The sequence below is a fragment of the Hydractinia symbiolongicarpus genome, chromosome 1 (genome assembly GCF_029227915.1).
Source record: "Hydractinia symbiolongicarpus strain clone_291-10 chromosome 1, HSymV2.1, whole genome shotgun sequence".
Classification (NCBI taxonomy): Eukaryota; Metazoa; Cnidaria; class Hydrozoa; order Anthoathecata; family Hydractiniidae; genus Hydractinia; species Hydractinia symbiolongicarpus.
This window is the reverse complement of record NC_079875.1, coordinates 11,744,650-11,759,695: the sequence shown is the minus strand read 5'-3', so window position 1 is coordinate 11,759,695 and position 15,046 is coordinate 11,744,650. Positions and strand designations below refer to the sequence as shown.

At 33.8% G+C, this 15,046-nt stretch overlaps 2 protein-coding genes and 2 non-coding genes across 4 annotated transcripts in view; 1 reads left to right on the top strand and 3 right to left on the bottom strand.

Annotated features, from left to right (window-relative positions):
* LOC130638878 (chromatin assembly factor 1 subunit A-B-like) overlaps positions 1–15,046 on the bottom strand; it is a 108,938-nt gene that overhangs the window by 40,106 nt on the left and 53,786 nt on the right. The window lies entirely within an intron of this gene.
* On the bottom strand, positions 334–406 carry Trnav-uac (transfer RNA valine (anticodon UAC)). Its single transcript has one exon. It is a non-coding gene; the product is annotated as a tRNA-Val (tRNA).
* Positions 1,035–1,107, bottom strand: Trnav-cac (transfer RNA valine (anticodon CAC)). Its single transcript has one exon. It is a non-coding gene; the product is annotated as a tRNA-Val (tRNA).
* Positions 8,216–11,618, top strand: LOC130638905 (mitogen-activated protein kinase 1-like). Its single transcript, XM_057447038.1, has 2 exons — positions 8,216–9,172; positions 9,911–11,618. The coding sequence occupies exons 1-2, from the start codon at positions 8,326–8,328 to the stop codon at positions 10,798–10,800; spliced, it is 1,737 nt and encodes a 578-aa protein (XP_057303021.1). The 5' UTR covers positions 8,216–8,325; the 3' UTR covers positions 10,801–11,618.

The following is a 15,046-nucleotide window of genomic DNA, read 5'->3' as shown; positions in this document are numbered from 1 at the left end:
GCATTCATATATTAGACTGGCGTATCAATGAAAACCGAACTTCTGTTTTTGAGACAACGTATGGTTTGTCTTTCAAAAAGATTATAGCCTCCTGCTTCTTTCAAAACGAAAAGATTACATCAACTGAAAATAAAAATCGAACGATCATGTTTTCTTAATATCTTTTTTTTAGAAGTTAATGTTTCCAAAAAACAAAAAAATTATTCTAAAAACGAATTATTTAATTTTAAAGTACGAAGGCAGTATTGTGTAAAAGAAAAACATCCCGTAATGCATGGCGCAATAGCCTCATAAAAAGACTCCCGCAGCCTTAACATGTACATGTTAAAATTATGGTTCCGCCCGGGCTCGAACCGGGGACCTTTCGCGTGTAAAGCGAACGTGATAACCACTACACTACGGAACCTTGTTTTGTCAAAATAGTGTCATTAAATACTAACATTTCAAAAGAATATTATTCTCCATCTCAACCTTACTCTTTAAATCAATACACCTTTACGATAATTCAATTGTACATGCGTTCCTACGGCTCTCCATCGTTTTACAATATCGGAAAAAAGGAGGTAAAAGTCGTGTTTTTATGAGAGAGACGAAAGCGTGTTTCCTCCAGTTTTTTAACTTCCGTCGATCAAATTCTTTCAAATTTTCAGGAAACGTTAATAATAATAAGATACAACTTATGTGTACTTTTCATTAAAAACAAAACGCGGCAAGAAAAGTTCTCACGAAAAAACGTGTTTTCTCCTTAATAATCTCTTATAAAAGTGTGATGTTTACCTCCTCCGATCGCTAAATAAGCTGCGATGAAGTTTTTCCTGAATTATCGTAAAGGTGTATTTATCAGCCCGTCACTGTTCACGTTTTTCCTTAAATAAGAATTTGTTTTATAAGAACATCAGGCCGGATTTTCAGGTTAAAAACAATAGGTGTATTGACCAATCTGGCTAGAATTTGCTTACTCTTATCAAATAGTTTGTATATTATTTTTTTATACTACAATTCTTTCTTTTTTTAAAAAAAAAAAACTAAAACTCTGGTTCCGCCCGGGCTCGAACCGGGGACCTTGCGCGTGTGAAGCGCACGTGATAACCACTACACTACGAAACCGTTGAGAGATGTTCATGTGTAAAGGTTCTTATCCATTAGAAGTTCTAAAATTTTATAAATTTTCTTGGTTTAAAAAATTGATTATTGGTATAATTATTGTTTATTCCTGGAAAATCACGTCATTAACTTTCTAAAATTTTTGACCTTTAAGTCGACTTAGGTTTTTTCGTTCTCTAGGATTGTTTTGAAAAGTTGAAAAAAGGAACTTGAAACACCGTGAATTTTTCCGTGTTTTAAATTTTCCTCGTTTTGAAAATTCATGATCTCCATCCATCAACAACATGTGACGAAAATCGTACAAACTCGTTCCAATAACGGCTTCTCGCACGTTAGAGGTCCGAGGAAAAGATTTAATTCTGTTTTATGTAGCTTTCTTAGAATCACGTTTGTTTACTTTTATGGAAGCTGTGTTATCGAATTAAAGTTCCTTCTTGTTAAGCTTTTGAGCGAAAATAAAAACTTGTCTGTAAAAGGAGGAAGTTGCATCGTCATTTCATGATGTATGACACCAAGGAAACTAAACCTCGCCCACAAGGGATCATGCTTTTTTTAAATCTGTTAAAAAAGCGCTAGCGGCTTTGCCAGCAGGCAACAAACTCTTGGGAGTCATTTAAAACGATTTTTTACAGCACTGTTGTTGAATTTCTTGTTGCGGCGTCAATCTTTGGTCAAAATTTCTAGAATGGCTCTCTGACCATAAATAGGAGTCATATTTCTTCCAGAATTAAGAAAGCGGTTATATGGAGAATATTCGTACTGGTAATCCGGGATCTGTGCAAGCATCTGCAGGAATGAAATTTCGCCTTGAAGTGAATTTCTTCCCGACTTATCATATAACCTTAATTTTGAATTTATGAAGTTTTGAAAGAAGGCAGGGTCTGTCAGAGCTCTCTCAAAGTTTATCTGAAAGAGCTCTTGGATTGAGAATGGGGACCATGTAATAAACCCCTAAGTAGTCTTGTAACTTCTTGAATACAAAATCATGTAAAATACAGGGGATCGCGTCGCGGAATGTAATCTGGGAGGGCCACAAAAAGTTGAGGAGCGAAGTTTCTCTCTATATTTTGACTATTGAAAGCCTTAAAGTAAGACCAACAATTATAGTAAACTTGATACCTAGAACACCCAAATATAAGACCTTGGAGGAAACAATACGTATTCTTTCCTCCAAGATAAGACATAGGGCTAGAGAAGATATATGGGTTTTTTGCAAAGTCAGAAAAAAAAATAAGTCATTATACAATTTATAAAATTTCGTAATTTCTAACTAAAAATACTTTAATGAAGCAAAAACTTTAATTAACCACTGATTTGTTTACTAAACTCAACACACGCGCCTAAAATTAACTTGTCTAAGAAACTGATTAAAAAAAATGTGGAACCAAAATTGCGGTAGATAAAACAATTTCAAAGCTAGACCCTTCTCCAGGTTTCCATCTTTGTTCCCTGGGGTGTTTAACCCCGAGCCTTCATTTCCTTTATAATATGAAAATGCTCTTGACACGAGGTTGCTTGGTCTCTTTGTGAAATTTAAACGTATAATGAGGGATCTGAGTAAACTATTTAGTCTAACAAAATCCCGTCTAGACGACGTAATTAAAGGGGTAGAAAACTCAGACAGTCAACAATTATTTTGAAATACAAGGTCAGTTTAGTAGGAAGTCATAGACTGAAATAGAATGCACCTTCTTCCCCAGGGTTTTTTTTGTCTCAAATCAAAAAGACAAAACATCCTGGGGACGACGGTGAAGTATAATGCTGATACAACACGACTTTGTTCCGAGGCCGTATTTTTGTTTTCTATAAATAAAACAGAAAAATACCGGTAGCAGGAGTACAAGGAAAAAAAAATCCCTTTAATTGCGTTACACCGTAATTCTTAGCTTTACTGGATATGTTTAAGGAAATATTACAAAAGAGGTCAAAGCGATGCGATGTCACAACCTTAAAATATCGTAAATAAATAACACGCATTATAAAGTAATCAGTTCTCCCATTGTTTCATTTTAAAGAACTAACCGATCTAATTTAAGCTTAATGGCCTTGTTGCTCAACAAAGCGGACTTTGTACTCCTACGGATCGGATATTAAGGTATTCCAATCTTCATTCTAAATGAAATTATCCAGGAACCGGCACAAAGAAAGGGTTACTCAATCATTTACATTGACATCTAAAGACAATAGCGAGAAGCATGTCCAACTCGTGTTCTAATGTTTTAAAAATAAACATGTCTGAGTCACGACACATGGGACCATGTAGCAACATTTTTCTTACATGTGAAATTAACGTGCCAAGTGTTTCGTTTGCGCGCGAATTCCATGCTCGATTTTGAAACATCGAAGCATGTGTGCGCTTCCTCAACAACTGGTTCGCCGGGGGTAATTTGAGTCAATATGACTTTGTTTGTTTGTTAATTTCGCAAGACTGAATGACACAGTTTTTAAAAGAATGAAGCTAAGAATTCACCAAAGAACATCTATATGAGCTACTTCAGTCATTTCTTAACGCATATTATTGAAAATTAGCAAAAAAATGTGTACCGAAATGCCAAAAATTCGCAAATATAAGATGTACTTAAAACTTACGGAAAAACAAGTGGCATCTAAGAGGATAGAGAAGATGTAGAGAATGTGTTTCTCGGAAACATTCAGATCATAGAGATATTATAATAATGATATCTCTATGTTCAGAACAACCTTAACGCCAGAGCTCTTCGTCCCTTTGTATACCAGGACGCGAAATAAAAACAGAAGGAAAAAAGCCCTGCGGTTGATATTGGTTTCAGATATTTTAAATTAGAAATGTCTACTTTATCAGACAAATGCTGGACCATATTTCCGTCGTCAGACAAAATATTCGTCATCTTTTAAAGAAATCTTTTCTATGAAAGACGTTAAAATAAGTCACCTCAACACATAATTTTAAGAAACTCTTCTAATCCAGGCGGACAAAATTTTTGAAAAATTCCGCCATTTTTCTCCAACATAAATTTTTTTGTCCGTTAAGGTATGTAAACTTGGGGAAATGCAACCCGTCGCAGTGAAAAGTATCATCAGATAAAACCATATGATTTAATCCGACTTCTAGAATTGTTACAAAACCCTGCTGAAAGCGAAATCAAGGTGTGAGCAAAGATCTAACAAACATATAAAATAAACAATTTGGTAATTGTTTATTTTATATGTTATTTTTATGTCAACACGCTCTGCTCAGGAGAAAAATTTTGCGTATGTGCAGGCGGTGACATAGAATAGACATAGACAATAGAATTCAACCTCATCACAGGTTGTTTTTTTTTTTTTTTTTTTTGATGTCGAAGACAACGCAACATGAAAAAACAAAAAGACACCCTCACTAGGGCTTTTTTGTCTTACCCGACCAGAAAGCTTCCTATCATTAAAGATCCTGGGATGTAGGGTATCTTTGGCTTGCTTTTCATGCCGATATAAATTTACTATATATTTTCAAAACAGTTTTAACTTACACGTTTTTTTTTTCATATAAGAACCTAGTTTATCAGAAATCTTAGGCTCAGAAAGGCTAAATTTTAAGAAACTTTTAAGAAACTTTGGCAGGCTGGGAAATCTCCAACTTTAAGAAACTTTCATATGTAACAAAAAAATAGTAAATTTTGTTTATATATAACGAAGCCATAGTCCATACATCAAAAAGGCCTTGTAAATAAAATGTTTTTCAAGGTCAAATAAAAAAAAATTAAGAAACATACGAGGGTCAATTTATTAAGTTTTAAGAAACTCCAGGCTCCACCAAAATGCTTGAGTTTCTTATAAAGAAACATGTATTCGAGGTCATGTGTGTGATATTCTTCTTTTCTGCGAATATATCGTAGTTTTGTTTCTTGACCTAGGTATACTTCGGTGTCGTTAACATTGTTGTTTTTGTAGATTTTTGTAATTTATTCCTATTGTACGAGAAACACGCTATGGTGAAAGTTTATGAAACAGTGAATAATCGAAGAAGCGACAAAAGATTACAAGCAAATATTAGGATTTGATTCATAATTTCTGTTTGTTTTTAATTTTGCCATGTTTGATAACATACTAATATGCTAACCTTTTCATTACCGCCGAAATATCATGGCGAAATATTTATTCATCGCAAGCCATGTCGCTCTCCACCCGTGCAATAAAAATAATAATTTCTACTTAGAGCTCCCATTATGCTCCGGTGAAAAAGAGAAGGGTCTTGTTTGCCTTTGTATCCTTTGCTGGTCTGATTCACCGTTTTTCACTTCGTTGACAAGCAACAGAATTTTCTAATATAAAAAACAAACAAAAGCGAAATTCAACCTTATCCACAACAAAGATAGAATAGTAACGACATGGTCACTTCATAGTTAAAGAAGTATTTCCGCCCTGTTGAAAACGTTTGTGATGTTTGCATATCTGTCTATGATGGTTCGAAAACACTGGACACCCCTCAAGACATAAAAATAATATTGACAAAACATTGTTTTTCAAGAGCTACCCGACATTTTGGAAAGTGTTTTAAACAAAGTGTTCTCATACAGTTCGATCTTATACGATGACTAATAAATGACTTTTCCATGTTTTAACTTTTTTTTCAAAAACGCGAAAATAATTTTAGGACACGACTGTTATCTGGTCTGGTGAATACACAGTAACAATTATTCTAGTGACGCGGCATTTATTTAGTTTAACCAGGACCGCATTTTCGCACACAGAAAGATATCATAACATTTGCCCCAATATTCGCGTAAAAAATGGTTTTTTAATGATTTCAAACAGTTTTAAACATCAGGAGTTCAGTGGTTTCAGGACATTAACGATAGCTAAGTGTTGTATACTTGTCTTGCTAAAGTATTTGACAGTCCTAGGCATCCTGGAGGCAAAGGAGATACATTCGATATTATGTTAACACGCTTCTGCAAATGACAAAATGATAAACGTGGAAATTTTCCTTAAATATTTGCAAATAGAAGGTGTAAGTTTAAATCCCAAAATGTCCTTAATTCGATGTTTTGGTGGAGAAATTCCTCGTTGTTCTTATATGGCTTCTTTTTATAAAACAAACAAAAAACTGAAACAACGTGTGAACAAATCCTCGACTACAACGACGAGCTGTGAAATTGTTTCCAAATTAAAAGAAAATTAAAAAATTGGACCACACATATATAAGTTCAAGAGCAAACTTCGGTCACACATGACAGAACAATAGAAAGATGAATTGGCACAAAACGGACATTCCTTGGCAATCATATCTTTCTTAACACTTACTATTTGTTTATATAATACACAATTATAAAATCTTAAATAATATTTGAAAGAAGGACTGGATATATTCATTTTATTTCATTTTGACATTTTGATTATAAAGTGTCACATGTAGAGCTAATTATTCATACTTAGAATTCCATTTACGAGAGTTATGTCGACGGCGAGTTTAACAATGGCAATGACGAATCTCAACGGAGGACTATTGTCACCAACTTAATTAATGACTCACTTCTTTATTCCTCTTTATATTATTTTTTGTTTTAAATAAAATTCATTTAAACACGTAAAATCATCTTTTTGTTAGTAGAGGGAAGGGGACTATGAATCATGGAAAATATTCACCTGCCAGTATGAATATCTAGAGCCGTCAGCTGTTTTCGACATGAGAAAGATTTGATAAAACTGATATGTAAAAAAAAATGGAATCATCTCTCTCACTGTGGACTAAAATTAATGGTTTCTAACTTTTGTTAATACCGGGGAAGATGGGGAAAAGAAAGATCTCCTACAACGTAACAGATAAAAAATTAAACAGAAGGAAGTTTATGAATAAAAGAAGAAAAGCTTTCTTCATAATGTGGTGACGTCATAAAACTTAAAAAAACATCTATATTTAGAGTGTGGGGTTTCATTCCGGGCACAATTATAAATCGCAAAATAATGCAAGATCCATGTGTTACAACACATCAGACAACTTCATCCCCAGTGTTTTTTTACTTCATAAACACAGCCACAATACTTGGCTGAGCTAGAAGAAGTTATGGAGACAAAGTTAACAATTTGGTGCAAATACGCTAAAGGTCTGATTTAATAATTCGGAATTTGGACAAGAATGCTAATTAAAAAGGCATGACTACGACTAAGGGTTTCTGTGTTCTTATATTTTTTTGTTAGCCATTTCTCCTTGCCTTATTTTTCTTCTCTTTTTTAAAAAAAACGAGGTGTAATTATAAAAATGTATTACAGAGACAGCAATAAAATAGTAATAAACCTTCGACGAAACAATTAATTAAAATTACTTTCGCATGTTTTCTGAGAATGATAAAAAATATGAGGGGGTTTGCTTCCCATGTGCGTAAGCAGTTATGTGTCCATTTCAAGCGCAACACATAGTTTGGCACTCTTGAGCGTCAAGCTTTGTTTTTTGTGTGTGTCACGAACGGATTAAAGCTAAATAATCTAATGCCACAACGTACCAATTTTCTACCTAGTTAGCTAAGCGGAAATCTTTAACAACTTGAACAATTCTGTTTTCTAAATTCGTGATTGATTGATTCACGCTCTACTGCTTTTAACATTCATGTGTAACCGAAACCGAAATTTTTTTTCGCCTTTTATAATCATTCCAAAGAATCAGTTAAAAACGAAAACACAACTTTATATTTGTCGACGAAACATAAAAGTTTAAACTTGCATTTCCCTTCCATGTTTGTTGTTGTTGTTTTTTCTTTCCCGCCGTTTATGCTTTGTGGATAATTTTAACAAGTTAACGGGGGTTATAATTAACAAAGTTTAAATTTTTAACTCAAAATGTATGTCAATTAAATAATACGTTTCGTAGAAAATATTATAATAAACTTTAGCGTTAAGAGAGCGTTTTCATAAACTTTAAAAATAAAGTAGCTAGTTAATGTTAGTTTTGCACTACTTATTAACCCCCCGTATATATTTTAATTATGTTGATTGAATTCCTAGAGCGTTTTTCATTCATGACTGTGTTGAATTTTAACCAATGAAAACCTTCAGAATAAGATCAATTATTTGACGCATTTAATTTTAAGCCAATCAAATTGCAGCATTATGCCGGCGCAAAGAAAAACAAAGCTGTTCGCTTTATAAATAAAAAAGCCGGTGAAATAAAGTTTCAAAGTACAGTAGAGGTTTGCAGATAGTGAGCTGGGTGGTATATTCTAGTTAGTAAAATAATCCTTAAACACACGGAGAAAACTACAAAGAATTATGCCCTTAAAGTGCGAGAAGTTACGTACTCTAAGCTCTTTGAGTTCAAACTTTTCTGATCTTAAAGTTATCGCTGGTGGTGGAGGCGGTGTTGTTTTATCTGGTGTGGATAAATCTTTATCGGTAACTTCAATTCCCGACAAGGAAAATTTAGCAGTAGCTTTAAAACGACTATCCTTAGTTGGCAAAGGCCATTGTCGTGTGGCTCTTAGAGAGTTGCGATTACTAAAGCGTTTTAAACATGAAAATCTTGTAAAAACTTTAAAAATAACTGACTCCAGTGGAACAGCTATTGAGGACCCTTCCATGGAAAATTTTAAAGATTTAGATGCTGTGTATGTTGTTGAGGAACTACTGGACACTGATCTACATAAAGTAATCGAGAGAAATGGAAAGTTATCGTTAGAAACATGCAAACTATTTTTATATCAGTTATTAAGAGGACTAAAGTATATTCATTCAGCAAATGTGGTACACAGAGATATAAAACCGGGAAATATGTTCGTTAAAGCAGATGATCTAACTTTAAAAATTGGGGACTATGGTTTAGCTAGAGTGTTCGATAAACGGTATGACCATAAAGGCTACTTAACTGCTGTGGTCTCAACACGATATTACAGGGCTCCAGAGGTGATGATAAACTTAGGAAATTATTCTTATCCAATTGATATATGGAGTGCTGGTTGTGTTTTTGGTGAAATGTTGTTAGGAAAAGTTATGTTTCCAGGGAAAAACGATCTTGATCAAATAAATGTCATATGTGAAAGTTTTGGACTCAATATAGAAAGTTTTTATGAGCAAGAAGCATCTTTCCCGGAACACATTTTTGATGGTCTTCCCCCAGAAGGTAAATGCTTACACTTTATTAATGTTGATATTTCTTAGTATATTTATCATGTTTCATACAGCATGTCAAAAAAGCCGGTAGTTTCGCAATAAAGAAATTCAGATAAGTTATTTAAAAGATGTAGTTATAAAAATTTCACAAGAGTACCCATTTTTATAACCACATTCATGTTAGCACGAAGCGTCCATTCAGAAGTTTCTATCATAAAATTACTTATGTAAAACTTGTTTCACAAAGTCATCTAAAAATAAGATTTTAATTTTTTATTTTTTTGTATTTTTCAATATTTTATAAAAAAGTCCTCAAAATATTTATTTAAACACCTTAAAATTTTAAGCTTCGTTTTACCGTATCGGGTCAAAACATTTCTTAAAACTTGTTTCTCTGTTGTTTTGGTAACATCAACCCAAAGGTGATTCCCTATTTATGATTCAAATTTTGTTCCCAACCACCTGGTCACGTTTCTACAATGAACCATCCACACAAAACAGCTGGTTTTTCTTATCACATAAAAACTATTTTTCCGATGTGATGAGTCAACTCTTTCTTAACACTTCTCACTGTGTTCAAAACTTGTGTTCTTTTTTGTATCAAGTTTTAAACCAGTTTTAAAATCCATCAACTTAATTTATAAAACAAACAAACTCAAAAATAAAAATGTTTTCCAAAAAAACTTTTCTCTTTACCAGCGACTCCTCTTAGATGTGCATAACTTTAAAAAATCCTATATTTTTTTAGTTATCGACCTTCTGAATAAAATGTTACGTATAAATCCGTCTGAAAGATTGACTGCAGAGGAAGCCTTGAATCACCCGTTTTTCAGCGAATTACACGATCCCCAAGATGAGCCGATATGCGACCAACCGTTTTTTGTCGAACACGAAATCGATAATTTACCACTTAAAATTTTAAAACGAAAAATTTTAAGAAATTCGTGCCTCCACGTATTCGAAAAAAAATCTTATCATTCTTCAGAAGAAAGTTTATTCAAAGATTTTGATGAAACGTTTACCTCAGATATGCTTTCCCTGACGATCAATCCTTCACCGTCAGACGTTCGTTTGAACTCGCGCGGAGAAGAAACAGACAGCTCGGATCATCACAGTTCAAACGCTAACACGTCTATAGAAAGTTGCATTTCATACTCAAAAGACATTTGTTTGCCTTCATTGCGAGACGCAATGAGCAGGGAAGAAATCTTAGACGAACCGTATCGAGATCCTGGTGTTTGCGAGCGAAAATATCACGAAAATAACAACGAAATACCATCCATAGATATATATACCTCAAATGACTCGTATAATTGTATTCAACAAGAGACCTCGTACTTTTCTGGTTTATCGCCGGTTATAGATATCACGGAACCTGCGTTTCCCACTCAATTAAACACAACGCAGCATTTTTTAGGGATCCATGGACGCACTTGCGCCAATAAAAATAATGATATTATAACATGTCCTAATGGTAAGGACCAGAAATCCCTAAAATGTTTGAACGAAGAAATTTTAAAGTCGTTAAATTCAAAAATTCCATCCGAAAACTGCAAGCTTGAGGATTTGTTGTCGGCGAAACTTTCTAAAAATTCACCGACCTTATCACATTGGGATTCTTTACGATTCTGGATTTAGAAGTAATATATTTTTTAAATGAATTTTTTTTCTAATTTAAAACTTTTATACGAAAGTTATATATGCTGTTCACCATTTTTGTACATACCGAATTTAGTGTATTTAGTTGAAAGTTTATTTATTTATTGTGTGACCTTGTTGTTCTTTTGTTGTTGTTAAACATCAAAGCGATTTTTTTTTCTTCCGATTAAGCAACCTTTTTTTTGTGGTTTTCAAGCGAAACAAGTTTCAAGTTAAAATGTAAATTTTGTTGCCAACGGTTATTCTATTACTTCAAAAGATTTATTGTTTTATTGTTATATAATGCATATATGATGAAATGCACACTCATTCTCTATCATCAGACCATTGAGCAATTGGATACAAAGTCCATTTTCTTTCCTTCTAAATATTTCCACTTTTGTGAATCCCTGTTGATCACAGTGACAAAGTTATGATTGATCGCCGGTTAGCTAGATAAAAAATTTCCCGTGGTTGTTGACACATTGTTTTAAATTATTATGAAATAAATTTTTGTAACTCTTTTAATGTTCTAACTTATTTGTTTATATTATTATTGTATTATTACTAAACCTAAAAGTTTTGTAGTTGTAACAGAATTCACTAACTTATTTGCTGGTTGACTTGCCATCAACAAATGACACGCGAAAAGTCCTTGTTTAATAGCAACCTCGTTCCCAAGTGTCAAATTTTTGAGGATCATCAAGTAAGCTATAGCTGCTCTAGCGACGGGGTTTCGTTGAAGGACTGCTCGTTACATTTGTTGTTGGGCCTAATCCTTTTCAATTTCTTGAGAAAGAAACTGTCAAAAAATCTAACTTTCTTATTTTCATTAAATCACCCTTGCCTAGCAGACAGCATAGGTTACGTGTATTCACGCACACCTGCTCAGTGGATGACTGTTCGTCAATATTGAAAAAATATTTTCTCTGAACTTCCTAAACAAATAAGGTACGAATTGTTAAAAGTCAGCATTATATAAAAGTGGTAGTGCCGAGTACTCTTAGGTTCTCTCAACATTTCCTGGCGACATGCCATAAGAAATTGCGTCAGTGAAATAGCAGCTACTACGTGTCGGAAAAGTATTGCGGTAACAAGCTTTGAAATTTTTATGATGAGGAAAAATAAGCAGTTTCGTATAGAACACAAATTTTGCTGCTTTATCTAGATACGTGACATTCTGTCCATACCATTGCATATTAAAACAATAATACATTGAAATAAATCATTCCAAATTATGCCATAATCGACATCATTGTTAAGCCTTCACGTGCGCTTGCATAAAAAGGCACGAGGTCAGGTTTTTAACCGCCATGCGTTCCAACAAGGTTTCAGACGAATATTGCAAATAAAAAAAATTCTGACAGTAATCTAGTTGAAAATTATGCTTGTTGTCAGCCAACGGAAATCGCCATTATAGGTATGTCACATTCTGCTTTCGTGGCATGTAAAGATAAAAGATAGTAGCAACTTCGCACCCAGGGTTACTTAGCTTTTTATTAAAAATTGGAGTCTTGGAAACGAGGTTAAAGTATTAAAAACCTGTCAAGCGAGGACAACTTTTACTGAGCGACGAAAATATTTTAAATAAAGTTTTTGAAAGCGAATACGTATGAAAAGTGTATATACTCACTGGATCAAGTGACGGACTGCATGTAAACATAACATGTTTATCTACAGATATGCATGCTACAATACTTTACAGAGTGCTCAAAAAAACTGATTAACATTTTTCGCTACACAGCTTGCGTGCTGCAAAAGTTTACTTGATCACGAAAGCGGAAAAAGAAAAATGTCCGCAGTTATCTTGACAGGAGTAAAACATAAATATGGTCGTGAAAACAATCGAGAAAGAAACAATCAAGAGAAAAAAAGTGTTGTCTCGTTTACCCCTAACTACAGGGCTTTTCTTGCTTTGATAAACTGATAGCGACATATTCTCTTTTCCTAAGATATTGTTTTTATGTCAGAGCACGAGATGTATCTGACAGTTTATGAGTGCATGATTTATTTGCTTACCTATCACATGTTGGAAAAATCAAGCCAAAATCGATGAAATAAGCTAAAAGACTTTATCTTTGAAACAACACTGAGAAAATATTTAGGGTTTGACACGACGCTAATAGAAGTCACAAAAACGAACATCACAACAATCAAAGAGATGGAAATAATTGTTATAATTTGTTTATATCGATCTCGTCCCCGAGACTTTATATCGGTTTTCCACATCGATGCGAAAAGCAAAAAGAGACAAGGTTGTTGTAATATCTGTTTTTGTTGATCTGCAACCGACCATAAACACGAGAGCTCATTATAATACACCATAAAGGCCCTTTTTTGCTAAAGTGCAGCAGCTCTAACATCTGGACCCGCAAGACTAGTACGTAAAGGAGTAAGCCCTGGGAATACGGAAGGGAAGATCCATGGACCAACCACATTTAGAGTTGTCATTAGTTACTACACGGACGGTCTTCTCCATCACGTCACACGAAAAAAAGCACACCTACGTGGATGCTAGGATAACGTCACGATGTCAAATAAACACAACATTACACGAGCCAGTTGGGGGTTCCGTGGAGTTATGTACAAACTAATTCAAAAAAAATTATACATCTCAAATTTCTATTATATTTAATTATATTTAATAATTACACAGATCATAGCCAAGTTTTTATCTCTTCTCGAGATGCACAGGTAATTAAATCGACAAAGAGAGGCTAACTCAATTTATTTTCTACACAATGTGATTGCGCCCTGAATACAGATCTTTCCCACGGCAGAAGTAAAATCAACGAGGTTATTAGTTTGTTTGCAGGACAAAAGTTAATTTAAAAATCAAATATGGATTCCATCCTAATCAGTCAGAATTTGATAAAAAGAGTTGATTTAATACTTTCGAAAATTTGTAAGTCGCTTGTTCTTAAAAGACATGCACGTAAAGTTGTTATTTACAGGAGGTTGCATTACCACAGTCTAAAAATAAACTTAAAGGATATTGATTTGAGGATACATAATAAATCGTATCCTATGAACCATATGTAACTTTCACAAGCTAACAGACTCCGCCTATGTTTCCTAGCAACAGCCGCCCTTTGTTTACATAGTTGCTTAGTAACTTCTATCTCGATGTGCATAAATTATGCACCGAATTAAAATTCACTATAGCAACGTTCTAGGTTTTTAAAAAGCTACCATTTCTGCCTAAAAAATTATTACTTTGAGAAACCAGTAAAAAAGAATATGGATAAACTAGAGGGCGAAGTATATGTTCATATTTTTCTTTATCAAGGAATGCGCTAGTTCCTCGGAACAGAAATGTGTAACTTCTGAGAGACGAAACAGATATGTTTTTTTTGCGGCAAAAAGGAAGTGAAAATATAGAATAAATATAAATAATTCAACCTGGTGTTAAAAGAAAGGAGGAGAACACAGTTGGAGAGATGTTTCCCGCTGCCTAGAGGGTATTCCCTGATTATCAAAACAAAACTTTACTACGTTATTTTTTGAATGAATGAATGATTGTGAAAGCTGTTTCTGTGGTAAAAAATTTTGCTGGCTCACGTTAGTAACGAATAACGTTTTTTTATTAACGTCAACGGAGTTTCGTACAGCGTAGCTCCTTGTTTCGTATGTCAAACATATTAAAAAATTAAAAAAATGAACTCGTCGCACGCTATATTTTTCTGTTGCATGCTTGTTTAAAATCGACGCTTGTGTTTTCGTTAAATACACTGAATAAATTTCGAAACAATGTAGGTTTCGCTGTCAAAATAGTCCCCAGTGGTATCTTGCTCTTTTGACATTCAAACCGCATAAGTACGCGTTACAGGCTTTGGCATGAAGTATCAAACTGCAGGGAAGATGTTGTCATTTAGTTCATATTCAATGAAATCACCCACAAGAGAAAGTGGCTACTCTTGTATTTCCCACTTTACCAAGATACGATATATTACTTAATTTTAAAAAGCATTTGATTAATAGAAAAGTTCTTATACAAAAATCATGGGTAGATAACGTTTGTTATTCCCCCCCGATGTAGTTTATTCGTTACGCACGTGCCCGGTCAATGTTACGGAAAATTAACATTGCGTTGTCTATTTCGTTAAAAAGTTTTTGCGTCTTTTTAAAGAAAGTAAAAAAAACAAGTTTTATAATAATAAGAAGAGACCAATAAATTTCAAGAAGATTTTGTAAGTGATTTTTTGTTTGTTTTAAACATGAATTCGGAATTTATTTTTTAAATTTT